At 42.9% G+C, this 27,800-nt stretch overlaps 2 protein-coding genes across 9 annotated transcripts in view; one reads left to right on the top strand and one right to left on the bottom strand.

Annotated features, from left to right (window-relative positions):
• Positions 1-9,910, top strand: part of ITGA2 (integrin subunit alpha 2) — a 69,824-nt gene extending 59,914 nt beyond the window's left edge. The window contains exons 27-30 of the mRNA XM_075411330.1: positions 91-204; positions 2,493-2,582; positions 6,058-6,174; positions 6,925-9,910. Of these exons, the coding sequence (XP_075267445.1) occupies positions 91-204; positions 2,493-2,582; positions 6,058-6,174; positions 6,925-7,014 (411 nt within the window). The 3' untranslated portion in view covers positions 7,015-9,910. The remainder of the gene's footprint in view (positions 1-90; positions 205-2,492; positions 2,583-6,057; positions 6,175-6,924) is intronic.
• MOCS2 (molybdenum cofactor synthesis 2) lies at positions 199-22,584 on the bottom strand. 8 transcript variants are annotated; one of them, XR_012761923.1, is made up of 6 exons: positions 22,485-22,584; positions 22,066-22,187; positions 19,799-19,945; positions 19,597-19,700; positions 15,952-16,075; positions 10,720-10,797 (listed from the first exon to the last, which is right to left on the bottom strand). XR_012761923.1 is itself a non-coding variant. In XM_075411336.1 (5 exons), the coding sequence occupies exons 2-5, from the start codon at positions 18,664-18,666 to the stop codon at positions 1,358-1,360; spliced, it is 450 nt and encodes a 149-aa protein (XP_075267451.1). In that variant the 5' UTR covers positions 18,667-18,681; positions 19,597-19,699; the 3' UTR covers positions 199-1,357. The 8 variants fall into 8 exon arrangements, 6 of the variants coding, with proteins under 6 accessions (XP_075267451.1, XP_075267450.1, XP_075267447.1 ...); XM_075411336.1 differs by lacking the exons at positions 10,720-10,797; positions 19,799-19,945; positions 22,066-22,187; positions 22,485-22,584 and adding exons at positions 199-1,408; positions 17,493-17,646; positions 18,546-18,681 and having other exon boundaries at positions 19,597-19,699; XR_012761924.1 differs by lacking the exon at positions 19,597-19,700.
• Positions 22,585-27,800: the final 5,216 nt, after the last annotated feature.

Here is a 27,800-nt window from a genome sequence, read left to right as displayed (position 1 = left end):
CACCGCAAAAAATCTGGATGTTAAAAGAACATTTGTTGAAGTGTATTTTTAATGCATGCTGTTGCCTCTCCTTGCTGTTTCCCCTTAAAGAACTGTAAGAATGTGAAGTGCAGTACTATCACATGCAAACTGGAAGACATTATGCTGAAGGGAGAGTACTTTGTGAACGTGTCCACCCGAATCTGGAATGGAACCTTTGCTGCCGTGAGTATCAGCTGCATCTTCATGAAGGATCCAATACTCAAATATTTCGTTACTCCTGATATTTTTCAAAGTTCAGTAAAGAGACTTTCCAATCTAGAAAGACCTTCCTTTACCTTACATTGTTGTGTGTATTTTTCCAGATTGAAAACTTGAATCTAAAAGTAAAGTAAGTGGTGAGGCTGCGTAATAGAGCTGATAGCCTCCAGTCCAGCACAAAACCCAAGAAAATGCTGTGATAATGCAATCTTCACAGCTGAAAAAAACACTTTCTGCTTCTGTTAAATTCATTCAAGGGGAACTACAGTTTCCACGAAACCCAACACAGGACAGCAGAGTACACCATCGTCATAGCCTGGAAAATAATGTTGCTTTTAGCTTTTGAACATGACAGCCTACATAGTGATCACTTTAAGTCACAACAAAATATGAAAAGCCTGTTAGTGCTGCCAGTTATATTTGTAAGAGAAGGTGTGGAAATTTTTTTTAATTGATTTTTTGTTTTTATTAGAATTGGTGTCAAGGAAATAGTCCTTCCTTAAAGACCTACAGCATGCTTAAAAATATCCATCAATAGTATCTCAACTTTCCCATTTTAAATCACCATGTGTCCTCCAGGATATAACTCATCATGAATTACCAGATTTTAAAAATGAGACCGTGTTTGCTTCTTAGCTAGGCAACCAACCAAACTGTCTTGGAGTCCTGGGTTTGCCTAGAGCATCAGGAACATGACGCAGTCTCCTTAGTTTGGCAAGTCTTATGGCAGGTATTGACATTCAGCAGCAGGGCTGTTGTCAGCTTTAGCATTCAGCTTTTAAGAGGAAAAGGTCAGGTTGATAATGTAATATACTTATGCAAGTGTGTGAAGGAAAGCATCTGTCTGTCTTTAAAGTTTGTATTTTTCAAATTAGCTGGGTCAAGGCCACTTGTTAATGCTGTCAGGTAGGCAGAAGGTGGAGACCTGAACAAAAGGTTGTTACCCTCGCAAGAAAGCGAGTGGAAATAATGTGTTTACCACTGGGTGATGCGAAGGGAAGACCACACGTCACAGTTTTCCTCTCATCTCCCACTTTGTTATTTTCTATTTGTTTGTCAATGTTCAGTGGAAATATTCTTGCAAGCACTCAGTAACGCACATAATCAGCTTTTGTATTTAGTGGCAACTAGACATTCTCCAAGAAGGGGACTGCAGGCTTGCCGGTACCTGGACAGCAAAGCAAAGAAAGATGTGTTTAGGAATTAACAAGGTGCTTTGAATAGTGCTTAGACAGGTTTCTAAACATTTAGGAGCACAAGACAGACCACTTGGGTAGATGGCCACAGTGCAGGCGTGCAGTAACTGCATGCTGCAGGGGCAGTCATTCCAGTGTGCATTGGTTGCTGTGGACCCGCAGCTGCTCACACTCCCTCCATCAAGCCCACTGTACCGGTCCCTGCCACAGTGAAACGGCAGAGGAGGCAAAATGACAGAGCAGGCATGGCACTTGCTGTGGCTGGCAGGAGCTCCTGTGGTCCCACAAACCCAAGGCCACTCCCGGAGGTGCTGCAGGAGATCGGGCCTCTCCATGCCTGTCGCACGCACGGGGAGAAGAGCAGCGGGGAGGTGGCAGTGCCTGCCCAGCCGCGCTCCTCTACTCTTGGCACTCGCACAGAGGGAAGCGGGATCAGGCACAAGGTCCCTTTCCAAATGGGAACTGGCTTAAGGCTTTTGTCGTCTTTGTTTAAGCTGAGGGAGCAAAGTCAGAATTTGAGCAGTGGAGAGGAACAGATAGTGACAGGAAAAAATAAATGGGGAAAAACGGAAGCATTGGGTAGAGGTGAGGGGGCGAAACAAGGGAAAGAACATCCAGTTTCCATTCCTTACAAAGGCCAGGGATATATCCCCATCTGTCTTTTGTTGCTGAGCTATTTCTCCCTTTCTCACTGTTATTCTTCCCCCCATCTCTTCCCTGCTAGCAGCAGTGACAGCTTTGAAATAATTATAAAAATGGATATTTAATCAACTCCTCCTGTTTTGCTTGAACTATATGTTAAAGAAAAAAAGCTCATTCTTCAGTTTCATTGCTAGTAAGTAAGAACAGCAAAATTGTCTGGATTACTGATACATTATTACTGTCATAGACATGTTAGCTCAGGACAAATAAAAAGATCATTTTCATTTTAATACTGTGATATTTTCTGGTTCTGAAGTCTTCATTTCAAAGCAAGATAATTATTTTGGGATGTCTACATTCTAATTGATTTGCCCTGTAATAGAGCTTTACAGTTTTTGTAATGTTCTCTTTCAGTTAACTTTCCAGACATTACTACTCTCTGCAGAGGCAAAAATCGATACGCATAAACCTGAGTTGTTTATAATTGGAGAGAATACGCTAACTGTAAGTGATAGATAATTCTATTTTTTCAGCTTCTCTTTTACTGTCTTAAAGTCATAATATGTAATTTTCAGTGTCCTTCAGGAGTACATAGCAAATTACAAACTATGGTGATATTTGATTATGTTGAACTAATGTATCCTTTTGGCTGTACAGAATCTCCCTTAAGTTACTAAAATGTTTTCATTTCAGCCAACAACTATATAAACCAGACTTAATTAAAATCTGTAGATCTCAAATACATTGTAGAACTATTAGAAAAACACAGTTAGAAACTTCTGAAATTCATTTAGCTTTCTGTTCATGAAAATACCAAAATTTGGATCTCTTTCCACAACAGAATTAATTTTTGTAGATACGTGAGCTCTGGGAAACATTTTCGCAAATCTGATTTATAGTCTTACTTCTGTAAGTGTATTTGGTTTGACGTTTGTAGACAGATGTTTGGCATAGGTCTTCAGCAAATAATCTCATTTGTAAAAGAATGTGGAGTATTTTTTGCATTTGGAATGGCTGTCATGTGGACAATATGGACACAGCTAATCTCAATAAATGTCTCCAAACCACCACTTTATTAGTGTAGCATCCTTCTACCAAGGTTTCCATCTGCTGTATACAAACATAAACAACATTTGAAGAATACATTAGCACTGTAGTCTTGTTGTAATAAAAGATACCTTGTTCTCTTGGCCTGTCTTGAGAGGAACACTGTTCCCTTGGCAATACTAAGCTTAGATTTATTTTTACAGCATTTAACAGCCTGGTTTATCCATAAAAATAACCAAGGCCACTGAAAAGCAAAATGCAGGTTAGTAAGGGAGTCAAATACCTGTGAGAATGTGTAGCATAGCCCATTCATAGGCAATGGGAAATTCAGTTAAATATGTATAAAGGCGGTTATTGATTGATCTGTCTCAATGTGGAAATAAGACCATAATTCAGTACTATTTTTGGTCATTGTTTTCTCATGGATCACTCCATTCTTGTGCACAGAAGCTCTAAACAGACCCATTTGTATTCATGGAAACCTCCAGTGCCTGAAGAAGCACAGGGAATATATGTGTAGTTCCAGAAATAATGCCATGCTTTTCCAGAAAAATTACATGCCTGTATTTGAAGTGTGCTGAGTGCCTCAGCTTTGTGGCATGGTATTATTTCTGCCAGGAGATGAAACTCATTAATGCACAATACAAATATTCCCATCAATTGCGCAGATTTTTCAGGTAGATCATAAACCACGATTACTAGGTATTTTTTCCACAGTTGGAGCATGATACTGCAAAATTTGTATTACCAGCAGTTTTGTTGGTGATTTCAGGAGAACCAGAATTTAATTATTCAAATGACTGTTGATTAACTCCGTTGACAAATAAAAGGTGATTCCTTAGCCAGCCACTGAAACATCTGCAGCTGGGACTTTTACAGCTCCAAGGCAGTGGCTGAACAGATCCTGAAAGTTATCCACAGGGCTTCTAAGAAACACAGTGGCTTTCGGTGAGGCTTACAGCCTGATCTTTACTCGATAGCCTCTTGCCCTGCAAGAAGTCTTGGAAAATGTGCCAGCTGGTGGAGGTACACTCTCTCTATGGCAGACAGTTTGCCTGGACACTTCAGTGATGCAGTCAGTACCCAACACTGCATACACTTCTTGGCAGGCCAGCAGTGATACTCCTTCTTTGCCCTTCACACTTCCTTGGGAAAAGGACAGTGCAGAAGCAATCTGAGTGGATTTCCCCACTTACCCTGTTATTTTAGATGAGGGCAGTAGGATTCATCCAATTTAATATCTACAATAGTCATGCACATCAGAGTTAGCCCTTCTATAAACTCTAATCAGTAGAAAGAATAGGTATTTCTGAGATGCAATTCATCTCATCTTAAAGATGATTCTGAAAATAAGTAGGGTGAATTAGATCCTAAAAGAGCCTATCCTTTTCCACTGGAAGCCAAGGAACTATATTGTATATATAACACTAGATGAGGTGAATCCCAGACGTGGTGTCTTACTGACCACAACTTGACTTCAGGGCAGGTATTTGTTCTTGGGCATCGATTTACCTTTCCCAACAGTGCCACTTCACTGTTAATCTAACAGAGAGAGCATTAGCAGGCAAACTGCACATACGTATGAGACTGGCTCTTTAGTTTGGATGAGCTGGGTTGCTATGTAGCCGAATGAATGAATATTGCCTTGTGATGCTATGTGGGGAAACTGCTTAAGTATCTTTGCATAAAAGCTTTCAGACTTTTTCCAAGTTGGAAAGGACTGCCAGCTGGAGGACAGAACATTAACCTGCTATAATCATCATTATGGCCGTTCGGTTAGAAAATACACAAAGCCATCCTGCCTCAATGAAATGAATACACATAGCCACACCTAGCACAACACTGGAGCCTTCCAGCAGAAATTACTTAAATCACTGAGATGTCAGTCCAGCGCAAGTTTCCCAGAAAGCTTAAGATTAAATTACACCAGACAAATGCACTGAGCAAGCAACCCTGAGAAAGTAAACCAACATGACTTCTTTTATCATGTTTCAGGAAGGAAAAAACCTTCATGCTAAATGCATGTCGTTCCAAGATTAAATCCAAAGATTTGACAGTTCATAAATATTACAGCAATGTCTCCCTGAGCAACTATGTTATACGTGACTGTATAGTTAGTTGGTCATACCCAATCCAACTAGATAGGGTATCACCTGAAAACTAACTTCCAGACACTGTATGCTGTTCTGGGAGCTTGCGGTGTTGCTTGCCGTTCAGGAAACACAGGTGTGCTAGAAACACTCCTGTTTGACCCATACATCTTACAGAAACTTGATGCAGTTGACTCAGGAGAACACAGATTAACATGAGAAGATCTAAGAAGCTGTTAGTAGTTTCCCAGAAGGTAGGAACAGCAGGCAAAGGAGACGGAGGCACCTGCCCAGCAGGAGGGGAGAATTTCAGCAGATGCAGTGAGTGCATGCTGCTGTCTGGCCTCTGTGATTCGTATTGCCTCCTACAGTCGCTGACCACAGATAACAGGCTCTGACAACACTTGGAAGTAGTTCTTCTCCAGCTAATGCAGCAGAAGTCTGTTTTCAGCAGATGGGGCTCTACACCAGACTACTACCCACCTGCATGCAATCATATCTGGTTTATCTAGTGATGGTGTGCAGTATAGGGACAACTCTGAAAGACCTCCTGTTACTGGAGAGGCAGAAAGCTGGCAGGAAGACATTGCTTCTCTGCCTGTTGTGCATGGCCAGGCGTGACGAGGGCCCCTAATCCTTAACTGCACTGCTGTGTGCCATGGTGGTGTAACCAGGTACCTGTGTACACCAGTGAAAGGGCTGTAACTGCCTCGTGTGTTCCAGTCATTGATCCTGGAATGCGTGCAGTCCAGCTATTCTTGATTAGTGAAGTATTTGGTTTATAAATCCTATTTTATATGCAGTTAACATTAACCCCTAACACACAATCTCTCTGCTTTCAGATCCCAGTTACAATAATGAAGCCGGATGAGAAAGCTGAGATACCAGTTGGTGTTGTGATTGGCAGTATATTGGCTGGCCTCCTCTTGCTGTTAGTATTGGTTGCCGTTTTGTGGAAAGTAAGTAGGTGTTTATATTCTTAAAAAGAAAAGCAGAAAGGGGCTATTTTATTTGGCATCTCTCTTCCCTGGTGACGAACAAAACCACACATGCAGTTTGGTGGTACAAATAATACTGCATTGGCATTGCACCCTTGATGGGAGCATTTAGAGGGCTTTAAAAATCAAAATTCTGAAGTGGATCCCCATAGAAATTGGCAAGGTGAAAATGATAAATGACTTTCCAATGATTCAAAACAGGGCCTGTGGCATCTACTTTTTTCCTCTTGACACTGCCTGCCTCCTTCCGTAACTCCCCAGCTGGGCTCTGAACTCCCATGACATTCCCAGTGGGTAAGGCTGGGGATTAGAAGCACGGAGCAGAGGATATACACTGAACAGACAAAAAGAGAAGAGAGTAGGGCAATGGCAAAAAGTCATTTACATAGGACACCTAGATGAAGGGGACAGAAAAGTTCTTCTATGTGCTTGAAGGGCTCCTTGGCACACCAAGGCAGCATGGAGATGCTTGTATCTTGGCAGGGAGACAACTGGCTGCTCAGCACTGCTGTTGTGGCGTTTGGTTGCACGAGGCAGGAGTTTAAGGCCCAGCTCCTTTCATTTTAGAGTTAGGAATTGTCTATAAATCAAACACTGTATGTGTGTGCATGCACACATGTGCATTTCTACCATCACGCTACTTAGCTTAGCTGAGAAATACAACTATGAATGACTCACTGCGATGTGGTGTTAATTGAATCCTTCTCACAGCTTGGATTCTTCAAGAGACAGTATGAGAAAATGACACAGGATATAGAAGATGTCGATGAAATTACAGAACTCACAAAGGACAAAGACTGAAGATGATAAGTCATGTCGATAAAGAGAGATCTGAGCCACCAACAGTTGCGATCCAGTCGGTTCTTCAGCTGGAGTGCCTTAAAGCTTAGTAACATTTAAACATTTTTAATGAAACTGTCTTTTTATAGATGAAAATATTTTACAGATTCTACTCTATTATAAGAGTAACTGCAGGACAGTTTGTTTCTTTCAAAAATGATTTATAGTGCCTTTTCTTGTAAATTTTTGCCTTTCAAACAAACTTAGCCCTTAGAACTGGCAGGTCCGGAGTTTACAGTAACATATTGTGCCAGCAGCCCTTCTCCTGATCCACTGCAGAGTGAAACAGAGCAATTTATTTCAGATTATTGTGGAACAGCATCAGTTCGTAATTCAGTTGACAAGTACCATATGTGTCAAGGACATTTTCTATTAAGTTGATGATGAATGTGTGGTGAATACTGCTTCCAGACTGGGAGAAGAAAACTCATTTTTTCATTGACTAGCTCCATCCTTATTGTTTTAGAGAAATAATTTGCACCAGCAAACCTTTGTCAACTGATCTATAAAGTGGGAACTGCATATGAAGATGTCTGTCTGGGTGCCACAGGACAATTGGATGGGCAAACAGTTCCAAAAGTTCACCATATTCCTTGCACTAAGGTCACAACTAAATTACTGAAGTATATTGTTTTGGTGAAATATTGCCAAATGGTATGTATATAACTGCCTTCTGCATACCTTCTCTCAAGAAAATACTAAATTCAAATCACTTGCAACATGTTCTCTGGAATGTTATGATTGGGTTTTCAGATTTCATCTCAAGAAGCACTACCACTACTGTTACCCTGGGCTTTATGCTCACAATCGCTCTGACATCAGTTTGGCTTTTGACGTAAATAGGGAAGACAGTCAAGATCTTGCCTTTAATTCTGTACCAAAAGATATTGCAAGACCATGAAGTGAACTAAAGGGGATGACAACTGAGGAAGTATGCATATTAGGACTGAGGATAGTGAAGATCTAAGCTCTGTATATTGTTTACTGCACTTGTTTCTTTAGCATCTCAGTGCCCTCCAGGAGACCAAAGTTCAGCATGACCTCCTTACCTGTCACATTTTATTTGGTCCCGTATGTCCATGTCTTGATGAAGTTAACTTATGTTTTATACAGTAAAGTACTGTAGTGCTCTGGAAGGAGCTCTGAGCACAACACTTGGGTGGCTTTGTTGGTCACACACCTCAAGTTTATCACATGCTGTTATGCTGCCTGGTTTTTATGAAAGCTCAATCTTAACAAGGCCCATGCTGTAAGACTGGTAACAGTCAGGGGAACTGGCCTTTTGGCTGCCTTTCTCACAGCTGGCAGCGATGCTTATTATCGATTGTGAGAGAAGACGTGTGTGTTGTCCTTATGTATGCTGCCATGCAAGTGAGATTGTTTCCAACTGGAGGTGATTTACTTGAAGAGTAAAACATTTAAATGTGCCTGATTCAGAACCCAAAATCATGTTTTCCCCAAAGCTAGATTGTAATTATGCTTAGGCACCTTTCAGATAAATTTCTGAGGGACTCCTCAAAAACTAGGCTTGAGCACGTTTGAAAGTTTTACTCAGTCTTCTTTAATCAGTAACCAGTCAGGAGACAGCCATCTCTTTGGCAAATAACAGCTCCATTTGCAGTGACAGCTGGATTGTACTCAGTGTAGTTTTGTATGTGTTTTGGATTTATTTTGTATCTATGAAATGTTATGTTTTGGGGTGGGGTTTTTTTTCCTAAAAAACAATCCAGATTCTGATCTAGATTGTCAAACAAGATTGTTGCCATCAGCCGAGTTTGTGACTAAAACAGTTATTTTAAAAGTTAAAAAAAAAAAAAAAAAAGAGGCAATTGCATAAAGCTAAAGAATAAGCTCTGACTTGGAATTATAAACCCTGAGGGAAAATGCTCTGAAAGTAAAGATAAAAATTTGTCTGCCTCAATTCTTGTATAAACTTGTGAGGAAGAAAACAAAATCCTACATCCATATGTGTGGGAAGCTCCTGCATAACCAGGGTCACGCACTCCAGGCAAGAGGGGGAATTTCACAAAGCAGCAGAGGGGAGCATCTCTCATTTCTGGTGCTGCTTGCAAGGGAAATTCAGGCATTCAGCCAGATTTCCTTCTTCCACCTTTGGTGGGAGGTACATGTCCGTATCTGACATCCAGCTTCTTTGGGGATTTAACAGTTTATCAATCAGGTAGCAATGATTCAATTCACTAGTCTTCACTGGGTTGTATGTTGACCCAGACAACACGATTTTCCCCCCAGCCTGGACATAATACTTTTTCCCAAAATAAGGGGAAGGCATAGCAATGGGTAAGGTTTTTGTATCCTAACCACTTCAAGTTACTAGGTTGTTTTTTTTCTTTTACAATTAATACTTAAGTAGCTAATTCAGTTTTTGTAATAGGTGAGTCTATTGCACTTTTAAGCCGCAAATAATGCTGGAAATATTATGTATATTTTGTACTATGCGCAAGAGGCTGGTTTTTTTTTTTAGTTTTATAAAACAGCATGTTACAGGTGAAATAATATTCTGAAATGTTGAGCTTCAGCATGTGCTTCCGTTTGTGCCTGAAGCAAGAAAAGTCAGGAATACCTTGAGCAAACTCAAGTTACATCTGATTCTGGTCTTGAAATCTAGCTGCTGACTTCTTGAAGTACTAGAATCAAGTCCAAAATCAGAGTTAGTTTCATATGAGCCTAAGTGTAGAATGGGGATGTACAAGAGTTTGTAATCAAACCGACTTCTGAAAGCTAGCATGTAAGCTCTAAGGGAGCAGGGACTGTATCACTGTGGTGCCTACCTGAGAGCCTAACAGCGTTACTACAATAAAAACAAGAATACTGCTGAACACAGACTCATTTATTTTTAAACAGCACCCTAAAGAGAAGAAATACTACTGAAAAAGCACTACCTAAAATGGAGCCAAGTATGTCCTTGTATCAGTTTTCAAAGCCTGAGAGGAGTTGAGTCCTATCTTTTAAGTCAACCTTTCTGCCCTCATTTATGATCAATTATTCATATGCAATCACAGGCTATGGTGTGCTAGCAGTTTGTAAAATGTATTTGCCTCTTTCTCTTAAAATAGTCAAAATGGAAGTTTTAAAACAGAACTACTATGAAGATACATCAGGATGTTAATTTTTGTAACACTTCACAACATCAAATTGTATGGTTGGTTTGTTTTTAAAAAGCAAGCCTAAGGCACTCAAAGAAGCTGCTGATTTATAGTCATCAGCCTATTCTTAACTCTCGTTCTTCCACATACCTCCACAGGACACTTAATAGAAGAGCTCAAGATCAAGTTTTCAGAGCTTTTTGGGGGGCAAGAAGTAGCACTGTCTGGTTTCACAGACAATTTCACTTTGTTAATAATTAGTTTTAGCAGATTTTTCCTTTTAATGTTTTTGATAGAGCAAATGAATGTGTTACGTCTATAAAACTACACATTCCTGCAACGGGAAAAGTGAGCTGAGAGAAAAGCCTAGCCAAAAATCTAGTTTAAGGTTGAGCAATCTGAAGGCTTCATTCCCGAGTGCGACCGTGGCCCTTTCATGGGTGACAGGCGAAGCAAGTGCCTGTGCCTCCCAGCACAGCCAGCACCTGGCAGCTGCCACCTCTTGGCTGCCATCTCCTGGGTAGGCTCCCCACATCATGGTCCCATCCCCCCCCCCCCGACCCCCCCCCCCCCGACCCCGTTCAGTTCATCGCAATCCATCAGTCACCGTTTTCATAGTATGCATCGGGCTGAGCTTCTCCTGGGGACAGAGCAGAACAAAAGACCAATATCAGGGAACTTATAAAATCAAGCAATGCTGGTATATGGACATTCTGCCAGACAAAGGGATGGATCAGTGTATTCAAATGTTGCCAGCCAGGACCAAGATATCTTTCCAGAACAACAAGTTCTTGCTCTGAAGACATGAGCATCCCTTCCACACATCTGGCAGATCTCTGCAGGAATCAGACGATGACCCTCTGGTCTGCAGCGTCTATTCCCAGGAACATCTGTCTGCACCTGGAGCCACCACTTCTGCAGCACGCTGTGACACACCTGGCAGAGGCACAGAGGGGTGGGATTACCCTCCCCTATAGCCAAGGCAGAGAAACAGCTGGACTTGCCCCAGAAAGCTAGGACTCCCTTGGATATTGATCTGCAGCTGCCTATCATCCCACTCACAGACCTCACCAGAACACAAGGTAGCCCTCATCCAGCAGCCTAGTCCTGCATGTGTGGAAGCCAGGACATGCGCGGCCACATCCTCCCCAGACACGCCGTCAGACACAGCTGGGGCTCATCCCCTGGCCTGGAAATCTGGAAGCACTTCTGGGTCACTTCAGACATAGCCTTAGGCAGCTATCTTAGAACACAGTAATTTGCCCTCTTATGATAATATTACCCTAGCAGAGCGGGTAGCCCTACAGAGGGAGCCGGAACACCAAGCTCGGAGTATGGACTTAAATTTCAGTGAGATACATTTTACATTTAATTATGCACATCACACCTCCTAGGGGCATTTCCATTTCGCTTTTAGATGCCAGATGAAGAACCCAAAGTTACACAAGACTGATACATCATTGTTCCAGAACAAAGCAGTACTTGCCTCATGCACAGCTAGGGACACAAAATGACATTTCATTGTTTTGACCATGGCAGCGTACACACATTGTAACACTCAGCTGTGACTCAGTACAACATCTCTTCCATTCATTGTTCCTGGTCACTGTGGGGAAGTACACAATTATTCTTTCTCTTCTTTCCTACACCCTCCTTCCCAGCTGCACTGCTGATGGGGAAGGTGCACTTAAGGTCACCCTGGAGAAATCTTCCAGGAGACTGCAGCACTGGAGAGGCACTACTTCAACACAGGAACTGCCCCTGATCACAGGGCCCCAAGTACATTTAACTGTTCTAAATACCACTATTTTTCTGTATCAGAGCACAGCACCACTAATCAAGCACTTCATGGATTTTACTTCGTTCATAAACCATCCACTGCAAGGCAAGCTAGCCATTTATTTTTGTGAAATTAATATGCTAATTATCTACATGGTAATAACAGCAAACACAAACACGGAGAAATGAACACCAAAAATGGAAAAGTTTGAGTATTTCTATTTATTTCTAAAAAACAAAAAGAATTATTTGACAGAGGAAGTGATCCGTACTCACGATTCTGTACAATTCCCAGTAAAAATGACATTCAAATAGCAGAGGGCTTCTCTCCAGCCTCCAGAGTGAAGGAAAATTCAACCCTGAACTTGCTCAGTGCTGCCTACATAATAGGGCCCACATGGTTTGGAGGCTGCATATGTGTAAGCATGCAAGAAGCAGCTGGTGTCCTGCAGAGGAATGACTCGCTCACTTCTACTGAGGAAAGCGCATCAGTAAGTTAACAAGCACACTTTAACCATACTTCTGCCTGAAGTTTTATGTTTCGTTGGGGTTTACTTAATCCAGATACAGAAGCCATCACGAGTATTAAAACTGATTGAGATCACTGGGGGGAAAAAAGATCATCACCCATTTTTCTCAGCTAGCAGCTGTTCATAGATTTTTACTACAGACACAATGAAATTGATTATACAGCTGAGGCTTAAGCGTTGTGTGATATAATGATACATAAATTCGTGCAAATCATTTTGCTTTACCTCATTTCCCTTCCTTTGTATCTACCTTGTCTACATTGATAATGATGACTAGATAAAACTGCCCCTCAGTATTAGTAAGAATGCCATACAAAATGGGACTTTGAACTCTTAGCATCTAAACACTATCATGGCACAGTACAATATCATAAATAAAATGATCTTACTCAGATGAGTAGCCCATTGTTTCCAGTGGAAGCACAGGCATACTATGTCAGTCCTTTTCTCTTTTAACTAGGTTTGAAAAGAGTAACAAAATAAAAACTATTACAATCATAAATGTGAATATAAATGCATATATAAACTGCAAAAGTTCAATAGACTCACTTTCCTTTGAGAAACTACTCCATTTCATTGACTTTGAATCCCAACAAGTTTAAAGTCAAACTACTATAATTAAACTGATAGTTGTCTATTTGTAATAATAGCTGGCTTTTTTTTTGTAATGCAGCACTATACAATTACGCAGCCATAAAAGCTTCTTCAAAGTTAATCATGTCTACACATCATTAAGTAGTTACAGGTTTGCATGTTATTGCTAATGCAAGTTTGTTGCTGCTAGAGTATTAGATCTAACTTGAATCAAGGTCTGTCCATATATTTTTAATGCCATGGACTTGTAATATCAGCTGCAAAGTAAAAATGTTTCTGTGAGAATGAGCTACTGGAACATAACCACTACTAAAAAGTTAATAACTCTGGGGTATAGTTTATACTTTCTTCTCTGCCTGTACCAAAATGTTTAATCTACTTCAACTAGCTTTCATGTTACAAGATGTCAAAATAGCATAAAGCTTGCAAACTTATGCTACAGTCATATAAAATTAAACTACTCAGGACTTTTTTGAAGATTTAAAAAAAATCCAATTGTCCTGTTGTGACCTCCCACGCAGCCAGAGAACACAGACTACCACTGTAAAGGCACTAAAGCAGTATATATCACAGAGGACTAAACACCTCGCAAGCAAGAATTTTAGGGAAGACTGTTTTAAAAACTGACTCCACGTTAAAATGTACAAAGAGATGATTTCAAAGCAGAGTCAAGAACACTTTAAAACCCTAATTAATACTCATTAATTTAATTCAGTCATAATTAAATTATTCAGATTGAAATGCCTATTACAACTGCTTAAAAACATATAGATTCTCTGTAAAAACAACTCAAATCTAAGCCAATATGCTCATTAGGAACAGAGGAACAGTAACACTTTATTTTTAAAAAAGTACAGTTATTTTTCAGAATTTGCCCAAAAGCATTCCTTGTTTTCTTTCCAAGAATACTCATCCTCATAAATCTCCTGCAAATATAAACAAAGAATAGGAAATATTGTGGGAGACTGCAACATACAGCCACAAGCCAGGCCAAACAACAGCCATCGTGCTATTATTTACTGATCACAACAGGACTACACAGCACTTGGCTGGCAAACAGCAAAGAGGGCAGCACCCTTAGAACACACTGACACACATGTGGGCAGATGCTGAACCTCGGACTGAGCCTCATTAAATTTAGAAAGGCCCATCTAAACTGAAGTCCATTCAAGAAAGAGATCTAGAGGAAATTATGTAAAAGCTGTAGAGTACACACTACTCACATATGAAACTGCCCTTTTCACATGTTCAACAAGGTTCAACAAGGGCAAATGCAGGGTCCTGCACCTGGGGAGGAACAACCCCATGCACCAGTACAGGCTTGGGGTGGACCTGCTGGAGAGCAGCTCTGCGGAGAGGGACCTGGGTGTCCTCGTGGACAACAGGTTAACCATGAGCCAGCAGTTTGCCCTGGCTGCCAAGAAGGGCAATGGAATCCTGGGGTGCATCAAAAGGAGTGTGGCCAGCAGGTCGAGGGAGGCTGTCCTTCCCCTCTACACTGCCCTAGTGAGGCCTCATCTGGAGTACTCTGTCCAGTTCTGGGCTCCCCAGTTCAAGAAAGATGAAGAGCTACTGGAGAGAGTCCAGCGGAGCGCTACGAGGATGATGAGGGGACTGGAGCATCTCTCCTATGAGGAGAGGCTGAGGGAGCGGGGACTGTTTAGTCTGAAGAAGAGAAGGTTGCGAGGGGACCTTATAAGTGCTTATAATTATCTCAAGGGTGGGTGTCAGGAGGATGGGGCCAAACTCTTTTCAGTGGTGCCCAGCAACAGGACAAGGGGCAATGGGCACAAACTGAAGCATAGGAATTTCTGTTTGAAGATGAGGAAGAACTTCTTCTCTCTGAGGGTGACAGAGCACTGGAACAGGCTGCCCACTTGTGGAGTCTCCTTCTCTGGAGATATTCAAGACCCCCCTGGACAAGGTCCTGTGCAGCCTGCTGTAGGTGAGCCTGGTTCGGCAGGAGGGTTGGACTAGATGACCCACAGAGGTCCCTTCCAATCCCTGCCATTCTGTGATTCTATGTCACTATGTTAACCTACCGTACCATCATTTTTAGGAAAGTACTGAAGTGTATACAAAACGTCAATATTAAAAATATGACAAAAATACACAAAATAGAGTAAGTATTAGATCTTCAGGACAGACTGGACTGCTGCTCAGTCCTAAGCTGCAAATTCAGCAGGGCTCTGAGCTGCCGATTATTCTTTCTGAGACCACAGAACTCCAGACTCCCAAAAGAGGTGTCAGGAAAGTGGGGTTAATGCGGAGAACATCACTGCTACCACATGCCAAGCTCAGCCTGGGAGAGAAGGCAGAGGTAATGTTCACTGCTTGCACCCAATACTGTGGTTATGCAATAAGGCTCTTTCTAGACTAGGGCTGGTCTCTCCACACATTGTTGTGTGCCCATACTAGCTCTGGGACCTCTGCTCATCCCTTCATTGTGTGCTGTTGCTTAATGCTTTGTGCTTTCTCAAGGCCACAGGGATGAGGGGGAAATGGAAAGACAAGAAATGGCACTTTTACTTGCAAACTGCAATGCTGTCTAAAGCAAAGCTGACTCCAAGTTATTCCACAAGCCTGTGCAGAACTGAGTTTTGCCACTCAAAAGAGGAGACCTCAGGACTCCTTCACTTTGACCCCAGGATGGCATTAAAAGGAAGAGGAGCTGGATGGTACAGGCAAGGGAGGGCCTTCCAGGTGCCCCTCCTGCCACAGATGGGCCTGGCTGCACTAGAGGAAACCCACTGGTGCTAGACACTGGCAACCCATCAGGAGCAACTGCTGCCTGTAATGCTTCAGCTCCTTCCCTGAAGAGCAGCAGCAGCCTCTAGACCAGCTGTTGAAGACTGGCACAGGCCTAAAATCAAATTTGTCCTCAAACATACCTTTTTCCATATTGGGACGGATGCTTTTAAGGTATTGATGCAGTACGTTACAGCTTCAAGGGATTCTGCTCTGTGTGGAGAGGAGACTGCAATAATTACACTTGCTTCAGTTATTGGAACCACACTAGGGAGAGAAGAGGAACAACAGCAGCTTTAGCTAATGCTTAACATCAAGAGCACACAAAAGTTGTGGCCATGTCACGTCAGTGTTCTGGCCACACGCTCTCCTGACTCATTCATACTGAGCAAGTGTCAAGCCATGTCCAAAAGATTACACACTTTTTAAAAGAAAGAAAACCACAACCAAAATCAGTACCAGATGTGAGAATTCCACGCTTTACAATAAATAAACCCACCAGACATAGGCTTTCTTCTTCCATTCTATCTTCTTTTTTTTAAATAAAGTCTACGGAATTAGGAGAGGAAAACTGCTAACTTGTAACAATGCACAGGTAACTCACTTGAAACTGGCTTAATAATGAACAATAACAAGTTAGGGACAGCCATTTCTTATCTGAAGACCTAAGACATCATCTCAGTTTGCACAAAAATTTCTGACAGAAGAAATTAAGTGCTTGCAACTACGCACATTTTGCAATGAAACTTAATTTTTGGCAAATTCTGTCTTCAAATCAGGACATTTTGTTTGGTGTGTTGTTTTCCAAACTTGGCAGAAGTAGCACAAGGTTTTGTTTTGCTCCTCACAAGGGTAGTATTCCCAAAAGTTGCTTCCCATCCCTCCCTCTGTAGCAAGACTCCACTGGCAAACAGTTCACAGGAAAAATCTAAGCTTAAATGCTTTGAGCTGCCCTCAAGAGAATCACTCTCTCTGTTGACTATAGCGGAAACCTAAGGAAACTACTGTTCAGAGGTAATACTACCCTTTGCGATCACTTCCTAAGGTCCTTCTGCTGACAGAAAAACAAATACGCATTTGCAATAGACTCTGCGAATCCTGCTAGCTTCAGTGAGAAACCTGATGAACAGCGAAAGCTCAAGAGCATGTCAGACACTAGTATTCCACATTTTGAACACAACAGAAAATGCTTAACCAAGACTCAAGGAACAACAGAAGGTTCACTGGCAAGCACAGCTGGCAACTGCCATGCCTCTCCCCTCCCCATAGTCTAGGCTTTCAGGTTACCTATGGCATAATTTGACTTAAATCTGACAGTACGAATATTCTGCAGCATCTCAATGCAAGAGAGAAGAAAAAAGAAAGTGCGGCCAGCTTCACCTCTTTAAAAAAAGGCAAAACAAACCAACAGCCTCCTCTTCCCTGGAATGAAATCTCAATCCGTTCTCCCCACCAGCACCTTCAAGGAACCTCCAGGACTGCAGCAAACACTACCAACACACATGTTTTTGAATAGACGATTTCTGAAACTTAGCTCCACAGCAAGAGCTTGATCCTGCAGTCAGCTTTGCTGCATTACAGTTTATAAAGACTCCTGCACATTCTGCAACTATGTAAGCACAGCCATGCACCAGACAAGGATTAATATTCCACTTGCAGAAGGATGGGGTCTGGCTATACATACCCAAGTCTGTGGTGCACTGCAATATGTTTGACTGATGGCCATTTCTGTCTAACATCTCTGCAGATTTTCTTTATTTCGGTCTCTGCCATTGAAGTATATGCTTCATACTCTAAGTGAATCACTTTTTTCCCTTCAAAATTATTTCTTGTAGTACCTAAACACAAATGATTTATCAACCAAAAGCACTGGGTTAATAAATACATATTATCTATTTCTAATATGTATTCTATTATCCTGTATATTATGTATTTATTATATAATAATGTATTACATATAAGTATTGAGTAAAACCCAGGATCTCCTGCTATGGTCAAGGTCACCACTGCACAAATATGAATACCTCCCCTAATCATGTCTGTGTAAACAGATTCTTTGAACAAGGGCAATCTTTAATATACAAGGAATAATTTAGTTTACACATTATACAAGTCTGCAGTCTGTAATGCCCAAGGCTGGGATATCTTCCACGGTAACTAAGCTGCTACTATTGCATTTTCCCATGCAAAGTTTAAGTGCTCCTTATTCAGGTGCCCAGTAGCACTAAGGTTTAAGCACAAAGGGGTTTCAAGGTCTGTACCACGTACATTAAGCAACAGGACAGAGCTATCAGCCTTGACTTTCACCAGCCCATGGGAAAACTAGTACATTTTTACTTTCAACCAAGATCTGAGCTGCAAGAGCTTTCATGCAAGTGTGGACCTGTGGTTTGCATAGCCATAACATCCCACTTCCCACCTTGAACAAGCTGTGTCCAAGTGGATGGGAGAATAGCTCCGAAGCAGTCCTGTACTCCAGAGCTGCTGCTCTGTTCAGCCCTAGGATAGCCACACCAGCAGGGAAGCTTCTCACCACTTTGTCCCAGTGCAACTGTTTTAAGAGATGCCATGGTCTTGTTCTAAATAATTCAGAATGTGTTTTCTAAACATCCTGGGTTCATTCCAGGAATTTATTTATTTGAGAAACACCCCACAGAGTTTGGGGTGTGGACAATCTAGGTTCCATTTATTAGACCATTAACACACCAGAGATCCAGCTCAGAAATATTAAACTCACCAATGAACAGAGACAATGCCCCACAGTATGGTGAAATGACCAGCTCTGACACTTCATCTACAGACAGCTTTTCAGACTTGAGCTTGATAAAATCTTTTGGCACATCTTCGCTTTCATCCATAGCTCACTAGAAAAGCTGAAACCAAACAGACTCTGTGGTTGGTTTTGGCAATACCAGCACTGGCAAACTGCTACTTATCCAGTGCTGATGCCCAAACTTCTGCAGAAAGCATGCATTATCTACTTCCTCACCCCAGAAGACCAGTTTCCATGGCAAATTCACTTCTCAACAGACTTGCTGAGAGAGCATTAACTGCAAGTATCAAGCAGTGACCTGGCTTTTAATGCATACAGGTTCCTTTCTGGTAGGAAACTCTGGTCCAGTACGACAAAACTAGAACTAGTCTGAGGCCCCAGTCTAACTGTACAATCAAATCAATCAGCATGGACCACTGTGCTAGTAAACCTGTGTCAAGACTGTCAGACCCTCCTCCCTATCTTATCCTGAAATCAAACACAGTTTAAAACGGAGATTTCTGATAAACATGAATTAGAGTTCTAATCATAAAGTTTAATACGCTCTCTAGGACATTCAGGACCTCATACTATCAGTCTGTTTCAGTGACACAGGAGACATGTCTAATTTCTCCAAGTAGAAACCAGTCATCAGTTCACCTAAGAATGAGGAGGAAAAGAAGTATTTTGAGCAGCAGTAATGGAAAAAGCTGCAGTAAATATATGCACTTGCACTTGAAAGCATGCAAAGAAATAAAGCTATTCTAAGGACACCTGTTCCTTTGACAGCAAAAGTTGGGGGTTTTTTTTAAGCAGCAGTCAATTCTTTTTCTGTATCATCTTTTCTGTCAAAAAGTGGCAGGAGGTTCTTCATTATTGTCTTATTTAGGCAAGCTGGGTATCTACTGACAGCCAGAAACAACTACGGAAGATTAACAAGACCTAAAACCCACATTCAAAACAATGCCTGACCTCTCTGGCAATTTTCTTCCACTTACTACATATGTGTTAATCATTTATTGGTGCACGAGCTTACAGCTTCTGGTCAGCACAACGGTTCTCTCCAGCAGGAAACGCAAATTACACTCTCTTGAAAGAGTACCAGGGTGGAGGGAGAGAACTGCAATCATATCTCTGGACCTAAACAAAAAAGATTATTGGGACATCATACACAATCCATGAACTATTTTAGCACAGGATGACACTCCACAGGAAACGCAGCAAGAAGTGATACCCACCTAACAGAACTTAGGCAGATTCAGCCTCCACTAATTGGTGGGATAATGGCAACCTCGTCTCCGGGCTGCAGGACCAGAAGCTGATCTCCAAGAAGCACGTACTCCTGTCGAACAGCAAAAACCACTTGATCCCGGATGACAGCAAGCCTGAGGGGGATTGGCAGGAGCACAAACAGGTTTCTCAGTAGAGTGTTTGCATTTAACCATGAGATTTCATTAAACAACAAACTGGTGCACAGTCTAGGGCAGCTGAGGTAAATACCACCAAGACTTACGCAACTCTGCTTCCAATGCACTTTCAAAAATACAACATCCACCTCCTACTCTTGGACCTTCTTGTGGTGGCTATGGAGAAACGAACTCAGTATAATTTTCAGAAGTCAGGAACTGGATTTGTCATAGGCCTACGTCAGAATGAACCAACATATACCACACCCACTTCAGCAGCTTCTAACAAAGAAGCAGGTAACTCAACGGGCAGCAACCACCCAATCTGGGATCAGAAGGAAATGTTCCCCTGATTCAGTCTGGCTGGACTGGAGCAATTTTCTTACATGTCAAGAAGCATTGCAGGATGCTGTTCGTGAGATCTCATGAAGATTCAGTGGTTGTCAAAGTGTTGCTCTTGTTATGTAATATCAAGACTTTATGAGGCTTTGCATCCTTTGTAGCTACAGGTCTGAAATTCGCGACTGATAAGGGGTGGCAACAAAACTCAGACAGCAGATACGGTGTGTATTCTGGCAGATCTTCTATGTATTTTCTGATTTCACATCTGTGAGATGTTGCTGTGAAAGTCCACACCTCTGGATACCATGAGGCAGGGAGTCAATTTCGTGACTAAGTGCAATCACATAGCGAGTATGAGGGCAACACTGCTAAGACACCAGAAAAAGAATGCCAACGTTTTACTTTGGAAGGTGCAGGTGGGATAACTGTTACTGTTTGAGACTACAAAATCTGGCACAGACAGTGGAGAGCTGTATTGCCTAGAAACAAGTAGGCACGCCAAAAGGGTACAAGTAAAAACCATCTTATTTCCTACCAGCCAGACAGACAAAAGTAGGCAAGGCACAGGCTGAGCAAAACACAGTAGCACTGACTCAGAAGGCACACTGAAGGGAGAAACTGTACTAAAACAAAGCAAGCCATTGAGGAACTGTGGCAACTACGGAACTGAAGTGCCCATAAGAAGGATGGGCTCTAATTAATATCACTTGCAAGTTCACTCATTGAGGAAAACGGGTGGAACTGAAGAGCACTGCCAAGTAGGCTCAAGCTGCAGCTTGAATATCCATTAGCAATGTGAATAGAAGTCTGTGGTCAATGCCCTGCAATTATGTTGAGCTCTTCCAGAAAAGCTAGGAGCAGAAGCATTTTCCAAGCAGGTCGCTGTGCAGTACCTGCACATGCAAAATACACTGCCCCAAGTCATCATTCATAAAAGGACAAGGTCGACATACTATGGCAAACCAACCAAAGGTACTAATGTTGCTGCTTCTGACATCGAGTAATAGGCTGCAAAGTAAACTACGCTCGTTCCCTACTGTCTCTTCCCCCAAAACACACTTAGTCTCAACTCTCTGTGAGAAAAAGGCCCCTGGTCTAAGATTTGGTTAGAGCTTCTCACTTGGAAACACATGCCATTGCTGAATAGTTAACTTTTTTCATAGCCTTTGAGAGCAGATCTAATAAAGGAGGATGGTGCCTGAAGGAAAACCTGGGCACCCAAGTCCAAAGTCCATGAAATTCCAGTGCATTCAGCACTAAATCCCGAGGGCCTCGACCTCTGTTCTACCTTAGCGTGTTTTCTTTTAACTCCCCGCTCCAAAACAGCGTTGCACCTGTGCCTGTCAGACTGACTCTCGACCAGGCTGTGCACCCTCCCTCAGCCTCTCCCCGAGGGGGGGATTTCTGCTGACACCCCCAAAGAGCACCAGGGCCTGACCGACCTGCGTCAGTGGCGCGGCTCGGTCTTCCCGCATGCCATGGCCCTCCGGGCTGCCACGCGCCTCCCGGCACCCCTCGCCCGCAGTCCCGGCCCACCGGACCTGGCCTCTCCTCGCGCACCCATCCAGCTACAGCGTTCCCAACCGGCCAAAACACCGCTTGCTACCGCTTACAAGCAGGAGGCAACGCCGCTGGTTTTACGAAGAACTGATAGCGTGCCCTGGCCCCGCTCTAAGCGCTGAAATTTGTATTCTCCAGAAACCAACCAACCAACCAACCCAAGGCCAGCCACGCCGAACTCCGGCGCCCCCGAGTACCTGGGGTGCAGCCTGACGATCTCCTCCCAGAGCTGCAGGGCGGTGAGCTGCCGCGGCACCCAGAGCCTCTCGCCGCGCAGCCCCGCCAGCTCCGCGCTCCTAGCGAAGTACAGCACCGACACCTGCTCGGGGAACAGACGGGCGCCCGTCAGCGCCGCGGGGCCTGCCGAGGGAACACCGCACACGCACCCGGAACCAAAACAACGCGTGCCCCGGGGCGGTTTTTGTTAACGCAGATAAGCTCCCTCGCCGTCCCCCCGCCCCGGCTGTCAGAAAGGGAGCGGGGAGGGGGCGGCAGGCCGCAAGTCAGCGCGGATCCGTGCCCCGCTCCCGCCACCCAGGCCTCTGCCCCGCCGAGGGAGCCGCGCCGCCCTCTAGCCGGGGCCCGCTCGGCAGGGCCGCCGGCGGACTGCACCTACCTGGCAGCTCATGGAGCCGCCGTCTCCGGGCGGGCTGCCCTCTGCCGCGGGCTCACGGTGGCGCCTGCGCCCGGGCGAGAGGCGCCGGGCCCGGACCGCCCCCTGCGGCCTGGGCCGGGAGGGCGGCGCGGCCCCGCTCCGCCGCGGTTAGGCCTGGCCCGGGTCGGCCCGGCCGGGCCTAGCGGCGTGGGGCGGCCGCGCTGCGGGGCCGTTCCCCCGCACGCGTGGGTAACGGAGGCGGGAGGGGGCCCTCGGGGGATGGTGAGAGGCCGTGGCTTCGCTCCCCAAACGCAGCCTGTGGTTTTGGGGGCGGCGGCTTGAGAGCCAGGTTTCCACATGGGCTCCGTCCCCAGAGCGTGTGGGGAGCGCAGACGTTACACGTCCGCTGCCTGGCACGCGTTATACATCCGCTGCACGTGCTCGCGGTAGGTGCACATAACGTGTGGAAGCCAGAGCTCCATCGAAACGCCGGTGCGGGATTTCTGGGGTAGGTAGGCCCTCTTTCCACGCGGACACTGCCACAGCGTCCATCTCCCCGTGGGCAGCCGTACGCCCTCATCGATTGCCGGGGTGGAAAGACAGCATGGCGGGAGCGCGCTGGCGAAGCTGCCGCAGCCTGGCGCCAGGCAGGAGCAGAGAGTGGCGAGACCCACGGCGGTGGTTGTGCCTTGGCACCGTGTCCTCCTGGGTGGCCGGGGTCGTTTCTGCGCTGTGGGCTCGGTGACATCTGTAAACCTCACCACAGCCAAGGAGGAGCTCCTTCTGCCAGGTGAACTCCGCGGGCCGTATCGGCGACGCAGAGTTTGTGGTCGGTAGTTGTGATTTGGGCGGGTGGTCAGGTGGAAAATATCCGTCCTAACTGGATGCAGCGCTGTCAGCAAAAAAAAACAAATGCCCACAAGTAACGAACTACTATCCAGTCATTTCAAAAGATGGCTGAGAAAGGAAGCAGACCTTTCTATGTAATAATTCTTGCCTCTGAGGTACAAAGACAATGAAAGTGATAAAGTTTTCCAAAAAATGTGCAATAGAAATACAATTACTTCTGTGGAGCGTTTGTCTTATACCAGTTGCCCAGCGCACCATGTCTTAATCCTCTGCTGCAAGGAACAAAGAAGTTATTTTTTAAAACTCTATTCTTTTTTGGTGAATTATTAACTACTGTAACAAATTGAACTCAAGATGGCATGTGTCAAGTGAATAAAATGATTGCTTTCTTTATTTTCTGGGCTGTGTAATTTTGGATCTGTACATCTTAAATGAAGTAGATCACTTTGACAAGGTGTGTATGACGCAGCCAGTAGCTAGCAAGGGGCTGGTACGTTCTTTCCCTGTGCAAAAGATGAGCCACAGATGCCTGTCCTTGGAGTGAAGTGGGTGAGTGCTGGGCTCAGCTGGAGCAAATTATCCTCTTGTCCTGGAAAATAGTGAGCTTTGAAAGATTTGTCGCTACATGTAGGGTTGAATTTAGAGTTAAGTCCACCATGGAATAAGGGGAGAGGGGTTAGTGGTAGTGATTATCTTTATTTTATTTATTTGAGCTCCAACTGGTAACTCTCCTAAGTCAATACTTGAGTATTTTTCAAAGGATGGGTCAGTCTTCAGGTCTGTGTTGCATGACTTAGTTAAAGGCAGAATTTGTGCCTAGAAAGCACAGGAATAGCGTAGGATTTGTGACTCTGATAATCTATTAACTATGTTCTAGAACAGATAAAAAGATGTTAAAAGTTCTTAAATAAAAGCAGGAATTAAGCTGAGGTATAATATGAATGCCTAAACCAAACCTCTCCCTAAATAGCTCTTCATTCTGGTGGTCTTTTCTTCCGGGAACATCAGCCTCAGCAAGAGGTGTGACTACTACACCGCTTGGTTTGCAAGAGTGAGTTTTGTTCAGATTGTGCTTTTTTTGTTTGTTTGCTTGCTTTGTGGGTTTTTTTTGGAGTACAGATACCTATGTAAGATGAAATAAGGAGATGTTTCTATAGCTCTGGAGAGGATATGTTAGCTCTGTAAAGACTGGGATTTCTCTTCTCTGGCATTTCTGTAGGCTAACTCCACGTGACTTTCCCTTAAAGTTTTGGATCCTTCTTTCAGGCACTTATTTTCTTCTTGCAGCCTTTGGTTTGGAGTGTAGTTGTGAGTAACTGCAATGTATACTGTCTAGTTCAAAGTGTTATTTCTGGAGTCTAATATTTTGAATTAAATCTTGTCCTAAGTCATGTGCCCTTTGCTTTAGCTAACAGGTGTGTGTGTATGCATGCTCCCACACCAATATGTGTGTTAGCTTCTGAGAATGTATTTCTTTTGGATGTCTTCAATTTTAAAAGGTGTGATGGAGCCCCCCAAAGCAGACATTTCCTGTTCCAATGTCCAACCTTTCTTTGTTTTAATAATGTTTAATACTGAAAATGTGCAAATCTTACTGTGTGGAATTCCCTTACACCACCCAAGTAGACCATGGCTTAAGAGAAATTCAACTCTAATAATACTAAGGAGAGGCAAATGCTGAGGGAGCTGTTATTCCTATTAATTTATTTCTTACTTACCAGCAGCAAACTTTGAAGATCTACCTGGAGTATACCCAGACACTTAGCTTACAGTCTAAGGCACTCATGCTGCAGTGTTCTGCTGAATGGAGAGAATCACAGCAAAGTCAATGTAACTTAAGTAGGTACACTAGTCTGCTAATCCTAAGCTATTTTTATAATAATTTATTACAAGAATTGGTATAAAACATGACTGGATGCACTGGAAAAAACAAAGAGGAATGAACTGGAAACATACTGTTAATCTTTACTTCTGCTTACCAATGATTTACTTAATGTCACTGCAGCAAAAATGACTCTCTGGAACTGCACAAGATTGTGATTGTCTAACCTCTAGTAGATTTTCTGTTTCCTTTTGTTTTCATTTTATACCTTTTCTCAGGACTATTTCATATAAATCATGGGTTACTGCTCTAAAGTTCAATTTTATACTTAGGAAGTCTTCAGAGAACTTCTTTTACTCCAGTTCTACTGTTGTGAGGATTTTAAGCTATGTTGGTGCTAGACCTGAATGCATCTTTGTTATACACCCGAGATGTAGATATTGATGCATAATGCTGTACTTAGAAGAACAGACACAGTTCCTTTACTTCAAGCTTGCTGAAATAACCAGGAAAAATAAAAACAATCATGATCTGGAATAACCATTCATTACCTGTTGCGCCCTTCATTTGTCTTGGGCAACCAGCCAGATCTGAAGTCAGTTTAGCTTTAGCCTCCTGGTACTGAGTTCATTTAAAAAAAAAAATCCACAAAGCTGTTTGGGATAATCTACAAAGAACTGAAAGAGGGGCAGGTGTAAGAGATATGTCACCATGAATTCCAGTCATTCCACTGAATTCAGGTCTGAATTTGGCCTCATACATGTCAATGCTGCTAATAATCTGGGAAGCATCTCCTTCCTATTTTGGGAGGAAGGAGAGCTGTTCCTTGAGTTTCTGTGGTGCAACAGTGGAGAGAAAAAAGTCAAAACATGAATCTGTCTGAGGCACTATGACCTCTAGGATTCCTGTGTGTGAGGTATATGTGGCCGTTTGACCAATGTCTTTAACATTCCCCTTGGCACTCTTTGAAATTGCCTATTACAAAACAGATGGTGCGGTAGTTGCTTTTTGAAGGGCTAGAAGACCATGACCACATCTGGAATTAATCTGTAGCTCCCTAAACCAATAGATCATCCAGATTTAAGAGGATCTTCCAATACAAATGCATTACACAAGTACAGAGAAAGAATACACAGCTGTAAGGCAGAGTATAAGCAGTCTGGAACTGTAATTCATAGGCACACAACTCTTTCTGTTCAACTGTCTCATTTGTGGGCAAGTCTATTCTACAAGAATTTATTTTCATTGAGCAACAGCAGTAAGTGAAATATGTAACTTCTTAAATGAGATTTAGAAAAATCCATGAATTTTCAGGTTTTGTGTAAAATATTTTCCTTTTCTGTTGACAGCTACAGTATTCCTAAAAAGATGACCTCTCATTTTCATACTGTCCTTTGCTCCAAAGGATGGCTAAAGGTTGCATTAAACCAGCATGCACATTAGCATCATTCAAATAAAGCTAGCTATGGAATTTTGGATGATCATCAAGCGGTATAACACACGCTCTGAATAATGATGGGAAAGGGCATTAGGGCATTCAGTGATGATGCTAAGGTAAAAACTATTTCTGCAATCTTTGATGCCAAGGGAAAGCACACATTTTAAGCCATAGAACCTCATATTTTAAAGTGCCTGGTACTGAACTACCTAGCTAGTATTTTTTCTGGATAATCTAAACATTTAAAATATCAAATGTGTTATCTGTCATTGTGGAAAAAAAAATGTAATATCAAAAATGCATTACTTCCTGTAAAGACCTTGAATGTGTGTAGCAAAATAGTGGTAAGGGCAAAGAATTTTGAATGCTATCAAATCTGCATGCCACGTCTCCGATATTGTGTGTAAAAAGATAAAATTTCTCTTTTGTCTGTAGTGTTTCTCTTGGCTTGTATGCTTTTCTATCCTTTTGTAAAGCACCTAGCACAGGGAGCCATGAAACGCTTGCAGATAAATAATAGAGTGTTAATTTATATTCCCAGATTAAATTGTTTGCCCTCTAATTATGATAATGTGTAAGAATTTGAAACATTGCACAAGGTTAGAAACATTTCGCATGCTGAAGCCCATGGAATTCCACAGGAGTTACTCTGATCTGTGGGTGGCAAATGAAAATATAACCAATCTCTTTACCCACTAGTTCAGAATTTGGGTTTTGAGGTAGAAACTTGTCATATCCAATTATAGATTGCAGCTAACCTACCTATTAATTCTTTATAATCGTTGTCGCTACTTTGCTGGGCTTGAATATGGAAGTTTTGGTGGGTTTTTTACAGTATTTCAGATCAGTATCTTTACCTGCCTCTGGGGGCACAGACAGCACAATTGTGACAGGATATTCTGCAAATAGCAGTCCAGCTTAAGTTTTGATTCTGGTTATATCGCATGGTTAATTCTTTCGGTATCTGTTATACTAGTTGGTTTGGCTTCAGTCTTTTCTTTACTCTAAAGATGTAAGGATTAAATAGCTAATTCTGTAGGATGCTGGACTTGTATTTAAACACCCTGATTAATTCTACACTTAAAGTTTACCGTTTTTGAGTTATAGAGTCAAAAATGCATATACTTTTATAAGCACTCTGAAGAGACAGTGGCACAGGAGACACTAGGAGTATATCTGCACTGACCCTAGCCACGGGGATGGCTGCAGCTTGCGTCATGCTGTGTTC

Source organism: Opisthocomus hoazin, chromosome Z (assembly GCF_030867145.1).
Source record: "Opisthocomus hoazin isolate bOpiHoa1 chromosome Z, bOpiHoa1.hap1, whole genome shotgun sequence".
Classification (NCBI taxonomy): domain Eukaryota; kingdom Metazoa; phylum Chordata; class Aves; order Opisthocomiformes; family Opisthocomidae; genus Opisthocomus; species Opisthocomus hoazin.
Note: the sequence above shows the minus strand (reverse complement) of the source record. Positions and strands in the feature narration are given on the sequence as shown.

Bases quoted from the DNA above. Each gene is read 5' to 3' on its own strand.
- MOCS2 (XM_075411332.1), bottom strand. From the start codon at position 18,666: ATGGATGAAAGCGAAGATGTGCCAAAAGATTTTATCAAGCTCAAGTCT. The intron at 16,076-17,492 runs GTATGTATAGCC...TTCTCTCCCTAG, and splicing joins GCAGTGCACCACAGACTTGG to TGTGGTTCCAATAACTGAAG. The intron at 12,923-15,951 runs GTATGTTTGAGG...TTTCAAACCTAG, and splicing joins CCGTCCCAATATGGAAAAAG to TTAAAAGAGAAAAGGACTGA.